Source organism: Engystomops pustulosus, chromosome 6 (genome assembly GCF_040894005.1).
Source record: "Engystomops pustulosus chromosome 6, aEngPut4.maternal, whole genome shotgun sequence".
In the NCBI taxonomy this organism is placed as follows: Eukaryota; Metazoa; Chordata; class Amphibia; order Anura; family Leptodactylidae; genus Engystomops; species Engystomops pustulosus.
Genome location: NC_092416.1, coordinates 61,565,702 through 61,582,372, shown reverse-complemented (window position 1 = coordinate 61,582,372; position 16,671 = coordinate 61,565,702). Strand labels below are relative to the sequence as shown.

At 44.6% G+C, this 16,671-nt stretch overlaps 1 protein-coding gene across 1 annotated transcript in view; it reads right to left on the bottom strand.

The window, feature by feature from the left end:
• Positions 1 to 16,297, bottom strand: part of VAMP3 (vesicle associated membrane protein 3) — a 31,035-nt gene extending 14,738 nt beyond the window's left edge. Inside the window, exon 1 of the mRNA XM_072156298.1 lies at positions 16,146 to 16,297. Within this exon, the coding sequence (XP_072012399.1) occupies positions 16,146 to 16,282 (137 nt within the window). The 5' untranslated portion in view covers positions 16,283 to 16,297. The remainder of the gene's footprint in view (positions 1 to 16,145) is intronic.
• Between the last annotated feature and the right edge of the window lie 374 nt (positions 16,298 to 16,671).

Here is a 16,671-nt window from a genome sequence, read left to right as displayed (position 1 = left end):
ATAATTTAGGGCTCATGTAGACGGGTGTTTTTGATGTCCGTGTGCAATCCTTTTTTTGCGGATGGCAAAAAAAAAATGGAATTAAATAAAGACCTTGTGTGTGGGGAAGCCCTGGAGATGTACAGGCCCATATATGGACAGATGGTGAGGTCTCCCTGATGACGTAGTCCCTGCTCTGCAGCTAACCCGACACATCTACACAGAGGATTCCCTGCCCCATGTCTGCTCTGAAGACAGGTACTAGGGGGGAGATTTATCATTAGTCCTATGAGGCTTCTTAACCTATAATTTTTGCAGGGTTTTTTTTAGCAAGCAAAGTCATGCAATGGCGGAAAAAATAGACCAGTGTGCAACACCACATTTATCAACTGAGAAGCCTGAGCTGCACGGGCGCCGGCCTGCTGTTCTGCGCATGCGCAGACAGCAGATTAGTCGGACGAGGGCGCGCAGTTGCGAAGAGCTGCGCGCCGAAGATTTTCGGTAGGAAGAGAAAAGAGGCTACTGGGGCATGGAGTAGCCGTGCCGTGTAACCTCAGATACAGCTACTCCACGCCCCAGTAGCCGAATAAGAAAATTTGCATATAGGGATAATAAAACTTAAAAGGGCTATCCTCACGTCATGGATTCTAAATGAAAGAAAATCTACAATCAAAATCCAGCATGATAAACCAGGGACACTTACTCATAGATCCAGGCACCATGGCTGTGGTAATCTTCTTATATAATTGTCATCCATGGCCTCCTTCCTTCATAAACTTTTAAAGTTATGCAAATGAGCCAGAAGGGTTCCTGTGGGTGTGTTCTGGGGGGCAGCAGATATTGTGGGCTACCTGAATGAGGGGAGAGACAAGACTAGGGATGAGGCAGGGCCGCATCTGCCATGAGGCGAGATGAAAATCTCGCCTCAGGCAGCAGAATGCGGGTCCCTGTAAAGGGCGGCGAAATTTGCCGCTCTAAAGTGGGCGATTCGGGCGTCCATTAACGCCCGAATCGCCCACCAGCTATAATAAATTGCGCCTGTCTCTTTAAGACACAGGCGCGATTTATATGCGGAGCGATGCAGCGCCTTTCCGGCAGCTGCATCGCTCCGTTCTAAGCAGTGACACAGGAGTCATGACGTCACGCGCCTGTGTCACTGTGCGGAGCCGCGGCTCACAGGAGAGCCGCGTGAAGACCGGAGCCGCGCGCCGTGGGAGCAGCTGCCTGCAGGTGAGTATGATTTTATTATTTTTCATGTACTTTCATTAAATGTTAGGAAGTTTTCATGTTATACAGGGAGGGAAGGAGGAGGGGGTACTATATAGGGCTAGAAAACGTTTGATACTGGGGGGGGGGGGGGGGCTATAGATATCATATGGGGCCATAATTATTTTATACTGGGGGGGGGCTATATATATTATTTGGGGCCATAATTATTTTATGCTAGGGGGGGGGGGATGCTATATGTATTATTTGGGGCCATAATTATTTTATACTGGGGGGATGCTATATATTATATATCACTATATAGCTGGGAGGCTGTATATGGGGTACAGTATATTACTAAGCTGGGAGGCTGTATATGGGATACAGTATATTACTAAGCTGGGGGGCTGTATATGGGATACAGTATATTACTAAGCTAGGGGGCTGTATATGGGATACAGTATATTACTAAGCTGGGGGGCTGTATATGGGATACAGTATATTACTAAGCTGGGGGGCTGTATATGGGATACAGTATATTACTAAGCTAGGGGGCTGTATATGGGATACAGTATATTACTAAGCTGGGGGGCTGTATATGGGATACAGTATATTACTAAGCTGGGGGGCTGTATATGGGATACAGTATATTACTAAGCTGGGGGCTGTATATGGGATACAGTATATTACTAAGCTGGGAGGCTGTATATGGGGTACAGTATATTACTAAGCTGGGGGGCTGTATATGGGATACAGTATATTACTAAGCTGGGGGGCTGTATATGGGATACAGTATATTACTAAGCTGGGGGATGTATATGGGATACAGTATATTACTAAGCTGGGGGATGTATATGGGATACAGTATATTACTAAGCTGGGGGGCTGTATATGGGGTACAGTATATTACTAAGCTGGGGGGCTGTATATGGGATACAGTATATTACTAAGCTGGGGGCTGTATATGGGATACAGTATATTACTAAGCTGGGGGGCTGTATATGGGATACAGTATATTACTAAGCTGGGAGGCTGTATATGGGATACAGTATATTACTAAGCTGGGGGGCTGTATATGGGATACAGTATATTACTAAGCTAGGGGGCTGTATATGGGATACAGTATATTACTAAGCTGGGGGGCTGTATATGGGATACAGTATATTACTAAGCTGGGGGGCTGTATATGGGATACAGTATATTACTAAGCTGGGAGGCTGTATATGGGATACAGTATATTACTAAGCTGGGAGGCTGTATATGGGATACAGTATATTACTAAGCTGGGGGGCTGTATATGGGATACAGTATATTACTAAGCTGGGGGGATGTATATGGGGTACAGTATATTACTAAGCTGGGAGGCTGTATATGGGATACAGTATATTACTAAGCTAGGGGGCTGTATATGGGATACAGTATATTACTAAGTTGGGGGGCTGTATATGGGATACAGTATATTACTAAGCTGGGGGGCTGTATATGGGATACGGTATATTACTAAGCTGGGGGGCTGTATATGGGATACAGTATATTACTAAGCTGGGGGGCTGTATATGGGATACAGTATATTACTAAGCTGGGGGGCTGTATATGGGATACAGTATATTACTAAGCTGGGGGGCTGTATATGGGATACAGTATATTACTAAGCTGGGGGGATGTATATGGGGTACAGTATATTACTAAGCTGGGGGGATGTATATGGGATACAGTATATTACTAAGCTGGGGGATGTATATGGGGTACAGTATATTACTAAGCTGGGGGATGTATATGGGATACAGTATATTACTAAGCTGGGAGGGGACTGTATATGTGGGGCAAGATTTTATTTAAGCTGTAGGGGATCTGTATATAATTTAATTGGGGGGGGGGTGAATAACGAGGCCTTTAAATATATGAGAGCAGGGATATATAAAAATAAATGTATTATATATATATTCATTAGGGGGTGCTATATATTTATTAGTTATAGGATACAGATTACTTTGCATCATGTAAACCAAATGTTGGGGGGGGGGGGGTCTGTAATAATAATATATGTGGGGAGAGTGCGGTCAGTTGTGTTGTGATGGGTATATATTATTTAGGAGCACAGTGTTGTTTTCCAGGAGACTTTATACTGTAAGTGACTGTGGTATTTTTAGGGACGCCGGGTGGAGATGCTGCACGGAGCTGAAGTTATCTGGCCGTGAATTCAGCCGCGATACGTCATGGATTGGAGAACCCGGAATAAAGTCCTCCTGATGGAAGAGATTGTCATCTATAAGGTACTATTTGCCACCAATGCCTCTCAGATCCTGTAGTCAGTCACACAATGTCAGGGAGCTGCCTGTAGGGTTGTTAATTGTTAGTAAAGTTTAAGGATTTACTTAACAGGGAGCGGGGGGGGGGGGCAGCAAATATGCTAGAATCGGCCCTGGGATGAGGGGTGCAGTGTTGAGGGGGGGGGGGGGGGGGAGTATTAATGTACTTTAATACTGTCTCCTATGTACAAGACTTTTAGCTGTTATATTCTTGTACAAAAGGGACGATACTATAGTGTAGCATTGTACATAGAGGCAGTAATATTGTAATGTACCGTTTTTTTGCAGGAGGCATTGTAGAAGTTTATTTTTGGCATATAGAAGGCAGTATTAAGCCGTGTGTTTTATCACTAAAAGAGATCGATAGTCTCCTTAGTAGTTTTAGTCCTGTACAATCAGCACATACAGTACAGAGTAAGAAGAGACTAAGACAATCAACGGTTTGTATGGAGTTCATTACCACACCCACATCACATGGGCACAACCACCTCCCACTGTGCTGAAACTTCCTCTGGGAGATTACATCAGGCAGAGGGAAGAAGGAAGTGCTGAGGGGGAGGAAGACAGTGTAACAGCTTGTGAAGTTGCAGTACATAGGGGCTCTGGTAACACTAATTAGCATAATTGTAACAATTGATTTTAAAAGGAAGGTAGCCAGGGCTAACAAATATAAGAAGATTGCCACAGTCACAGTGCCTGGATCCAACCCCCCCCCCCCCCCGCTTACTGATTCTTGAGAAATGCCCCTAACACGCCGCGGCTAGGGGTTAACACCCGTGATCGGAGAAATAGAGGTAGGTGTCGGCTATAATATATAACCGACATCCGCGACTTCTGGCCCCGGGCCAGAAGTTTGACGTAATAGTACTGCATTTTGCAGGAACCCACCTCCCGCGATGCAGTACTATTACGTCAAATGTCTGGAAGGGGTTAAACACATGCGTTAAACGTGACGTGTGACCGCACCCTTACCTCCATGTGTAATAGCAGCTCCGTGTGTAATGCGTTTATGTAGCCAGCCTAACCCAGCTTTCCAAATGTCCTGAATGTTAAAATTGTTTTTCAAAACCACTCAGCTCAGGGATTAACCAAGATATGATCCTGCATCAGTGTAGCTACAGCATTCTCAAGGTATGTTTGCTTCATAATGCATCAAATCAAATGGTAGGTTTCCAAAATGGGAGAAAAAACGTGCACAATACCAAGAGCAATACTAGTCTTGCAGACTTTAAAGCCTGTAGCACCAAGTATTTTTAGCTGAAGTTAGTCTTGTGCAGCCTGTGGATAGAAATGGTTTAAATTCCATCCACTACACAGCTACTGTAAATCACCTGGGGTTAGCTGCCTGTGATCCCTCCCTGTGCGACCCGGGACCCCTGCGTACACAAATAGCAGCTTTGTACACAACGTTACAGCCTATATACCTTCCGTATCTAATCACACAGTGAACAGGCAAAGATTCTAAGAAAATCTTTGGTAAATATAAAAATACCCTTTATCACCATAGTTGCTCAAGGAGATAAAGTAATTTATAGTGCCCTCCAATACCCCTGCTAACGTCCATTACATACTAGAGCTACTGAAATGTTGGGGATATAGTAAAGTACTCCACAAACTAGTTAAAAAGGACTTAAAATTATAATAGTGATAAAATGTTAAAATACAATGTAAATGTTGCAATGAGGTCAATGAGGCTGGCTACATCCAAGTGGTTATTAGGGGCTCCTCCTATTACCACCCCCTGCCCTTCACAGAAGAAGGTCACTGCACACCAGATCAATTTGGTGATTATTTTTAATTCATTCCCATACAGACAGTGCTAAAAGACAGGATTCCTTGCACCATAATACAAGGAGTCCCTCCTTCCCAGCAGAACAGCAGCACTGACACAGTTATCATGAATGTGGAGGAACAGGATGCGTTCCTCTTGTCCTGGACATTCTGGGGGCAGGGATATTTTCAAAACCCAGAAGTGGTCAGCAAGTATTAGCCGTATAAAACAGCCGGCATCTGATGCGTATGAATCATCTTTAGTTACTGACCCAGTTAGAGGGAAGAAAATTGCTTTCAGAATATGGCAGCACCCAAATAGTTTCAGTGTCCAGAATAAGGTTTTAGCCACTGTTAAAGATCTGGTGTAGAATATGATACGGTTTATAAATCTGATAAAGTGTGTTTAAAAGTAACATATTTTTCGGACTATAAGGCGCACCATCAAATTCCTGCTAAAATGCCTAGGTTCATATATAAGGCGCACCGGATTATAAGGCGCACCTGATTATAAGGATGAATGACCACCAGGTGGCAGACCTGTGCACAGTTCAAGGCAGCTGTTGTCTAAGTACGGTTCATATATAAGGCGCATTGGACTATAAGGCGCACCTTTGATTTCTGAGAAAATCAAAGGATTTTTTGTGTGCCTTATTATGTCCAAAAAATATGGTAAGACGCTCAAAACAGGCTTAAAGGGAACCGGTCAGCAGAAATTGACCTACCGTATTTTCCGGACTATAAGGCGCACTTAAAAGCCTTGGATTTCCGTGGAAATCCAAAGTGCGCCTTATAGTCCGGTGCGCCCTATGTATGGCGCTGGGCAGCGGACCATACTTACATAGGTCCCCGCTACCGGAGACAGCAGATCTCCAGCGGGAACTGCAGACCACGCAGCACGAACAACTTCTGCCGCGTGGTCTGCAGTTCCCGCTGGAGATCTGCTGTCTCCGGTAGCGGGGACCTATGTAAGTATGGTCCGCTGCCCTCCTCCACCTCCCCCTCACCTTCCCCGCGTTCCCCGTCGCGTCTCGGCGTGGCGTCCCGTCGGGTCTCCGCTCCGCCCCCGGACCTCCGCCACGCCCCCGGACCCCGCGCCTTATAGTCCGATGCGCCTTATATATGGAATTATTACATATATAAGGCGCATCGGACTAATGCGCCTTATAGTCCGGTGCGCCGTATAGGGCGGAAAATACGGTAATAAACCACTACCAGTATGTTGTCAAGCAGCTTAACACCTTCCACATCAGGTTTCTTTCATGACCCAGTGTGGTGGCATCATCCAGAAAATCTACTTTGAAGGGAGATGTAAACTGGTTGCATAAAGTCAAGGAGGTGGAGATTTTAAAACAGAAGTCAAGCTTTCCCTGCCTCAGAAAGCCTCATCACTGTAATTGATGATCTGGCATCCAGACACATCACTAACACATCACCACATCACTAATCAGATCTCAATGATTTCCAAGACAGAGGAGGCGTTCAGAGCTCCCCACCTTGACTTCAGTGTTGAACTCTCCACCACCTTGACTTTATACATCCAATTTACCGCTCACTTCCAAGTTGATTTTCTAGATGATATCACCACACTGGATCATGAAAGAAAAAAAAAAACTAGATAATCTTAAGCTGCTTGACAATATTCTGGTAGTGGTTTATTAGGCCAAGTTTCCCTTTAAATTGCACTAGATGTATCTAGTGTCAGCTGCTGGACGATAACTCTGGATACATTAGTTGGTGCCGAAAAGTCAGCATTTTTTGCCCCTTTTAGCCGACATCACGCTCCTTTTGGTTCACCAGTCACAAATTAGTTCTAGTCCTACTCTGATGCCAAACATATATGTCAAAGTGAAGATACAGGAGAGTTTCCAAAGTAATTGCCACAGAAGCCAGGCTATACGTACTTCCCGCTGTCACAACTGCTGTCAGAGAAAATGGAGATCTAGCGGTGCATCTCTCTACACTCTTGGTACACCTTTATTAGTACAACTCTATCCGTACAGCTTGTCCTAAGGTTTTAGGAGCTGACCCCACAAAGAATCCAGACATGGAATATGTGAATGTGAGCTGCAACATCATTAGAACTTTAAAGGAAATCTACCAATTGATTTACTGCATTATGAAGCAAACATACCTTGAGAATGCTGTAGCTACACCAATGCAGGATCATATCTGGTTTAATCCCTGAACCGAGTAGTTTTGCCAAAAAAACTATTATAAAGAGATAGAGGCTCTCTCCCTCATGTGGCTGCCCTGGCGCTCCTCCTCTTACCCCAATTATGCACTGCTTAAGCCTTGTCAGACCCAGTATAAGTAGAGAACACTGTATTCACTGTGTTGTCCTGGACAGGCAGAAGTAATCCATCACTGCCCCCAGCTGCTGTATAGGAGTTATCCAATTTAATGTTTTATGTAGACAGCCAGCATGCAACCCAGCTTTCCCAAGATCATGAACTTTATCATTGTTTTTTGAGCAAAAACACTCAATTCAGGGACTAAACAAGATATGTTTCCGAATCAGCGTAGCTACAGCATTCTGAAGGTTCGGTTCACAACACAAAGGAAATCTACCATTTCCTTCCTATCTGTATTGCAATTCAATAAGTGACCACTAGAGGTCAGCACAAAGCAAATCTCCTATGTGACTGTGCCAAAAAAGGCTTGTAGAAATCAATGTCAGGAATTTCCCTGGAAATGATCCACATGGTTCACAGGGAAGTGCTGTAACCTGGCATCATGAATACTCCCTCCATTCCTGATGTAAACAGGAGACATCTCTGCTGCGTCATGACAAAAGCTGCACTGCACAGGAAAAGCTGTCAGCAGACACAGCTACCATGTAACTTCAACATGACACAGATCTCATTTTAGTGGGAACTGTATATTTTATAATTGTAACCAGACAAATTTTTCTTTTGTCTCTGTGACAATTGGATTTTAAAGATGTTGGGTTGTCATCAGAACCAGGATTTACAATAAATATTCATTACAGACGCCTTTAGTAACTGTTTAGTAACTTCAGTAGCTGTTTACTGTAGCCTATGGCTAAAGTAGAGAAAATTACCAATTACCAGAGGTCCATTTGTAACTAGGGGTTGTCTGTAATTTGAGTGTTCTTAAGTAGGGGACCGCCTGTACCGTCTCCACTGCCAGCTAGCACTGCTCATTATGTTATCTGCTGTCATTGTCCTCTTCCGCATTTCCCCATGGACTACTTCCCTTCCTAGCTGGAGGTGACTGACCACTTCCATGTATTGTACCACGAGCAGAGAGAAAAGAGGGAACCTCCAGCAGACACTGCGCAGAAAGAGGGATGGGCAGTAGCCATGTAGTGTCTAGGACCTCTGTATAATTTACAGCGTACATACATACTAATGAGCAATGTATAATTTACAAGACCTACAAACCATTGAGCATTAACAGCCTAGTGGCAGGATTACACCAGTGTGGTAGACACATCGTCTTGTGTTCCAGACCAACATCATTGCTGGGGATGGGACTCATTACCTAATGTATGATGTAAGGAGTTCCTGCTTCTTCACCTTACATGTAGTAACTGTGTATTTACTAGGCACTGCTGTATAGTGTAGAAGCGGGAACTCCTTACATCATACAATCGCTATTAGGCAGCCACATCCCCAGTTTGGACATTGGAGAACTGATTCATAATCGGTAAACTATGGCTTCCATACTGACTTCCAATGTCCAACAATGCCCCAGAATTTAAGACAGAAATGTAGAGGTTTTTGGTGACAATGTGTATAATGTCTAAGGCTACTCATCTCCGGGGTACTCCGAGGATACTAAACATAACTGGCTAGAAACAAGAACATTTACTACAACAGGTGGTGAATAAATGCCAAACACCACTACTTTACTGAAGGGAGAGTGTAGACCACCTACTGGCCACTACAAATAATTCCTCAATCTGTGGGGCCACATATTACATGTAACTGAATACCATTAAAGGGGTATTCTCGTCTGGGCACTCACATTCAGTTTCACTAATCTGTTATATATAAACATTTCTTCAATGATTTGGTCCCTTAGAAACCAGATAGCTTCCTCGGATACGACCACGTCACACTCTGGCAGCAGTGGCCAGACTTACGCTATAGAGTCCTGCCTGACCTCCTGGATTCAACAATCATTACCACAGGACGGCTGTGCGACGTGTAGTAACTCCAGAACATTTCATATACAATAACCTTTTGTTTCTTTGGGCAATCCCTCCAGCAGAGGTGGCCGTATCCGAGGAAGCTATCTCGTTTCTAAGGGACAAAATCACTACATTTATGAGAAATTATCTTCACACAGGAACATTATTTTTAATAACATCTAATTGAAGAAATGTTTATATATGGCAGATTTATCAAACTGAATGTGAATGCCCAGACGAGAATACCCCTTTAAGCAGATCATCACTAGCAAACTTCATACTGTAACCTCCAGATCAACAAATTGTATCAGGACGTGTATTCTAGATCACACAAAACTACCTGCAGTAGTTTACCATCACTTGATGTGCACAAAGAGGCCTTGGACACACCAATATCAGAAGAGCTAGGGGGGCTTTAGACACTTCAAAATAAAGTGACTGGCTTAAAGAGGACCTGCTTTTGACCACCTTGACTAACAATGCCTGCTGATTAAGGGTTACAAGTCCTCCCCATATCACCTAAAATTACCTACCAGTGGGGCACTGTACCTTAATTACAGATATTTTTCTGACATGCAAATTAACTTTTGTGACTCATGTCTGGTATCTGTGACTCTTCTCTCTCTCAGGCTGTCAGTGAACCACACCCCATTATTCTGACTGACAGCTCTGGACCGTTTGCTAATATTCCACTACAGACATAAGGCTCTATGTACAGATGGGAAATATAGGGGCAGATTTTTTCCACGGTGCCTTGTGTTACATTCATGACAAGTGACCAGTGACATCATTACAGGTCCTTTAGCTTTCTAAGAATAGCAAACATGGAAGATGGAAAGGAGTAGAAGTCCATGGAGGCAGCTGTGACTTCATGTGGTCTGATGGGGTACAGTTTGCTATTATTAAGATGCTAAAGTACCTGAGATGTCACTCTGGTCACATGAACTGTGACCAGTGAGGCAGCATGGGGAGGATTAGATGGGAGGGGCCGTCCAAGCAGGACATGCCCCTCTGATGCCAGGTGATGCAAGATAAAAGGTGATTTATGTGGATGTAAGCGGAACTATTTTTAGCTATAAGAAGGGTGTCAGTCAGTTATTAGAGTTCTATAGGAGCCTGTCACTGGCGGTATATGTGCAAATGTACTGACAGGTTCCCTTTAAATGCTCTCACTTTAGAAACCTGTAAGGAACTGAAGGAGATGCTTTTGCCGTAACTGCTGGAAGTGTTCCACTGGGAAGGGAAACGCATATGCGATCGGCCCGAGCCCCACCCCCTGTGTGCTAGCGACACTAGCGGATCGTGTGAACGCGCCCTCGCAGGCCCATTTCCCTCCTGCCTGCTGATTTTAAAGTATTGGCTAAGATTTTAGCAACATGCTTAATGGGTGCAATAACTGGGCTGCTCCACTATGACCAATCAGGCTTCATGCCCAATAGATTTACGTGAATTAATTTACACTGATTGTTCCTTAGTCCACGGCCAGAAAATGTGGGTGAACAATCCGTTCTCTCACTGGATGCAGGGAAAGCTTTTGATGGCGTTGAGCGGGAGTACATATAAGCAGTGGTAGAGATAGTAAGTCAGAGTTCTAATTTTAGGAAATCGGTGCAACTTCTATATTCTAGCCCCAGGGTATTATGTCCCAACCCTTTACCTTAGCTAGGAGTACTAAGCAAGGGTGCCCATATCACCCTCTTTTTTTATCAGCAAAACCCTCAGCGCTAGAAATCCCCAACTTTAGGAAAGGCGTCCTCCGTTTGGCAGCTCTGCCTTACCCAGACACATTGCTTGATGGGCTACAGAGCAGCCAATCAGGCAGCTTTATGCCCCGAGCAACTAGTTATGGCTGTGAAGCTCTACTAGTATAGCTAGGAAGACTTTTCATACATTCCTTCCCCGGGCCTAGTGTGTACCGAACCTCTAAAAAGTTCTCACCCGATCTGGCTCCCTGCGACTTTTTCTTGTTCCCTAACATGAAGGAACGGCTCCCGGGAAACATTTAGCTCAAACGAGGAGGTCATCGCTGAGACAGAGGCGTATTATGGAGAGTTTGACAAATCCTATTTTTGAAGGGGTTAAAAAACTGCAGGAACATTGGGAGAAGGGCATCTTTCTAAAAGGGTCTAAATGGGTTTTAAAAATGTTGAAAAATAAATTTAAAAAAATGTAGAAAAATTGGTGTCTTCATTTCTAGCACGGGTACTTATTGAACCACCCTCGTACAATCCAAATTTAAAGGCCAACTAAAAACGGAAGCTTCCCTTACAAAACATGGAAGTCTGATGAAGATCTGTGCATGTTGCCGAATCGCTATAAAGCCATGTGGATGCCGGTGTGCAACCCTGCATTTTTAATTTTTCTTATTCTGCTATGTGAGTTTCAGTAGCTCCTCTGTGGAATCAAACTAGAAAGGTTTGTTAATATTCCCCAAGAGCATCAGTGATCCTATGGGCTGATTCATGGAAGTCACATCTTTTAGCCATCAGTGACACCATACACACCTGCAATACTCAAGTTCTGGTCTTTGTTTCCATGTTAGCCGATGCTGTGGGATTAGATATATTAGATTGCTTGTATTATTTCTAAATATCTAACGTGACAGATAAAAGACTAGCCATAATGATGGGGGTTGTGGTGCGGCTCATGTGAGGACGCCTGGTGAGAAGCAGCCGCTACATTCAGCAGGCTCCCGCTATAGTGACAGGCACGTGAGAGCCAGGCAGCTGACCTCTTATCTACAGCCTCATGCATCCACTTACTGGGAGGCCACAACCCATGTCCTGCTCATTGTACAAGCAATATAATGCTGCAGCCCCCAAACTACATCTACACTGTAAAAGTTACCCAGTCTAAAAGTCTGTGACAACGATTACACAGGAAGTGTGAATCACAGGGTCAATAGGACATATAGTCACAGGGTCAGAGATATCAGCCAGAAATCACATATAACCAAGGGTGGAGCACATCCTGGGCCAGGAGGCAATGCTCTTCTCCACCACCTGTATAAAGTGAGAAGCGGATTACACATGAACTAAACAGCAGGGCACACAAGTGACGTTCTGCTCTTTTTATGCAGGGGCAGGACCCCCCCCCCCATTTATGGGAAGTTCAAGTGAGGTCTCCCACTGTGGCAAATAAGTGATTTTGCAGCCTATTTATTAATCAAGGTAAAATATATGCACATACAATCCCTGGGTTACTTACAAGATGGGTTCTTTAAGTTTGTCCTTAAATTGAATTTGTATGTAAATCAGATGGGCAGCACGGTGGCTGATCGAGTAGCACTTCTGCCTTGCAGCGCTGGAGTCCTGGGTTCTAGTCCCACCCAGGGCAACATCTGCAAAGAGTTTGTATGTTCTCTCCGTGTTTGTGTGGGTTTCCTCCAGGTCCCCAGGTTTCCTCCCACACTCCAAAACATACTGGTAGGTTGTCTATATTGTGAGCCCCATGGAGACAGGGACCGATTTGTCATGCTTTGTGCAGCGATGTGTAATCTGAGTGGACTATATAAACAATGATTAATATTATTATTATTATTATAAGTCAGAACTGTATATTTTATAATTGTAGTTCCAGACAAAATATTTTTTTTCTTCCAGTGACAATTGGATTTTCAAGATTTTGTGCTGACATGGAACCCAGGATTATCAATAAAGCTTCATTACAGACACCTTCCAGCTGATTATTGCAATCTGGGGCTATAGTAACATCCAGAGAGCTTCACCAGAGGTCACAGTGGGCAGAGGGGTCATCTGTGTGTATATTTTTATTTTTTCTACTTCACATCGGAAATTATCGGAACTCTGGATACATAAAAAAGGAGAATGTTTTGGAGTGACCGTCGGATTAGATGGAGAAGACCCTGATGATAAAAACTTATACTCACTCGTGAATATTATAAAATTAAGGACATAGTAACTATAAATGCTTTAAAAATCAATTTAGAAACAGTTTAGCTTAGGAAACACAATCCCAGCAGAAATTCTTACATTCATACGTCTCTGCCCTCTAACGAGGAACGTCTATGGTTACTATAGATGTCCTGACAATATACACATCCACTGACAATAGAAGTTTGGTAGACATCATTTGCCTTGTGATTCCTTTCGTTTCCATTATCAACAGGCCTGCTTATTCTCTGAACAGAAACTATTCCTGCGTATACTTCTCGTCGCTGAGGGTCTGTTACAATAGAATCTAATTGAGATAAACCTAACAGCATTCTCCACATAGTTTGCTACAACACGTCAGTCTAGAGTTCAGATGGCTTAGCTTCCAGAGGATTATCTAGACAACCAATGCAAGTTATGGGAAAAGCGTCTGATGGCAAAACACAGGGGCACATTTACTAAAAGCTTTGCACATTCTTTTAGGTGCTCAGAAGTGTTTTTAGGGCTCAGAAGTGTCCGCACCACTGTGGTGTCCCATGCAACACTTTTTTGGCACAGCTTCACTAGTCTTCATGCAACACAAATTAGGAGGCACCAGACCGTGCACCAGATTTTACATGCAAAGTCTGACAGAATTTTGTTACACGCCCCATGTTAAAGGTGCACCAAACAAAGTTGGTGAACTCTGTCAGAGCTGTGCAGGGGGCGCCAGATTCATGCAAAACGTGCGCCAGAAATCCTGAATCCACTGGCGTCCACTGCACACTAAACAGGCTACTGCATTTTGTGCTAGTGGTAAATGTGCCGCACAGACTCCTTCTACGATCACCTATTGAAAATTGCGTTTACTTCAGTAGTTGATCGTAGCAGGCGGTTCTATGGAAACGCTTGCGATCGGGAACGAGCTGCCGGTGTTTTGCGGTAATTTAATGCAACACACCGGCGGCTCGTTCCTGATCGTAAGCATTTCCATAGAAACGCTGATGCGATCAGGCCGCCGCAGTGGGTGTGGCTTTGTCTGCGTTTGCGTATGCAGACAAAGCGGCACGTCTGACCTCACGCTTATACAAATCGGGCTACATACAACGGACTCACGTGTAGTTGTTTGTAACCTATGCGCTCTCATTGGGTGAAGTCCACTCTCAGTAGAAAAGACTGCACAAGCTGAGAACATGGGTAAGAATATGTCCTGCTCCATCCAGCTCCAACATTTCCAGTCCGGGATGCTGGACCACACAGCCGTGGAAACCATAGCTGTGTGTATGAGCCCATAGAAAAGCATTTGTCCTTGTGCCATCCATTAAAGCAATGGGTAACACAGACAAACTATGTTGATATTCATGTAGCCTCAGCCCTACAGAATTTAAAGTAATACACATGTATATCCATCACTTCATTGAATATTTGGACAGGAGACTAATGCTCCTGTGAATGGTGGTGATCCAAACAACCGGAAGCTCGTCCCAGATCCTGTGAATAGTTGAGAGATTATTACTCTGGATCAAACCCTTAACTTACCAAAAACTAGAAAAGGCATGTAATTATCAACCACTGTAAAGAAGCTGATCCTTAGCAAAAGACAATCCTCAATCCAGGGAAACAGATGCATCTGCTCGTCAGATCTAACAGACAGAGCCCAGGGCAGTGGATGGGAGTCCTTGCATCAGAATGATATTGGATGCAAGGACTCCGACTGCCGCTGACTGATTGTAACAACTGCAATCATGTTGGTGCTGCCATTTGTCTGGCAAGGACTCACTATGATGCAAGGACTCCCATCCACTGCACTGTGCCTGGTCCACGGGATCTGACATTAAGTTTCCAATGAATCTGTGGTCTGTATTTACGGCCTGTAATCAGTGTGTACTACATTGCTGAACCGTATAACCGCAAAAACAGTCCGTGTCATACTTTTTTTTTGGGGGGGGGGGGGAAGAGGGGGAAGATGTTCAAATGAGGTCACTACATGTTCCCTATCCCTATAAGGTCACAGGACCTTAAAAACTGATCCGCACATACAGAGAGCACAAGAATGACACCTGTGTGGCACCCATAGTCATGTTCCCATTGACTTTAATGGGCAGGAATAGGACCCCCTCTTAGTCTTCTACACCCTCCACATGGATCAGGAAAAGACACTGTCATGTGAATGGGTCCAGGTAGCCTGAGGGCGCATTCACACGATGCGTTGAGTCACGTTTTTTGATGCGTTATTGACGCATTCAAAAGGCTTCATGCCAAGGTTATATTCCGTGTCCACTGCATTTTCTAAAAAGAAATGTAACCTCAGTATGTGACCAAAGTTGAAGCCTTTTGAATGCGTCAAAAGCACATTGAAAAAACGCAACGCATCGTGTGAAAGCGACCTGAGGTAGGAGAGATCGGCAGCGCATACACCAAAACCATAATGTACGTTATTTCCCATCATGCAATCGGCTTCATGGCGGTAAACATTTGACATCATGCGACTTTGGTAATTACCACATAAACAATGGTGATGGATGAATAAGGACATAAACTTAAATGCAGCACCCATGTGTATGCGCAGGGACCTCCAGGTCAGTCTATGGGTCATGCTGTCACCCGAAATATCTCCTAACACAAGTCCCCACCTCCCCCAGGGCTGCACAGAGGGGGAGAAAAGAAGCAAAACGTCACCACAATACGGACACAGGGGCCAGACCGGGAAGTTAGAGAAGTATTAGCAGACAACACAGGGTTAAGGGTGGAGCCACACAAGTAGTGATAGAAGTCTATACAAGTCAGTGACTCTCCACACCCCGATAAATATCCCGCCCAGCCCCTCACACAGGACCCTTACACACTCACATGACACCAGCGGGGACTCTGAGAACCTCGGAACCGGTTCTGTCACAGCAACAGCCGAAGCTAGAATGGAGCTGCACCGGGAGGAACGATGTCACGGGAAGGGGCGGGGCCTCTGGCGAGGGGGGGGGGGGCTTCATACTTTACAGGAAGCAGCAGCGGTGATTACAGGGAGGAGATGGGAGGAGGAGAGCAGCTTCTGGGATTGGATGCAAGGACTCGGTGTGACTGTCACTCAGCAGACTGCCTGCTCAGTATATATTGGAGAGGGGGATGACTACATGTGTGTATATGGAGGGAGGGAAGGACTTGGTATAGGAGAGGGGGATGACTACAGTGTGCATATAAAGAGAGTGCAAGACTAGGTATAGGAGAGGGGGGTGACTACATGTGTGTATATGGAGAGAGTACAGGACCAGGTATAGGAGAGGTGGATGGCTACATGTATGTATATGGAGAGAGTGCAGGACTGGGTATAGAAGAGGTGGAGGACTACATGTGTGTATATGGAGGGAGGGCAGGACTGTGT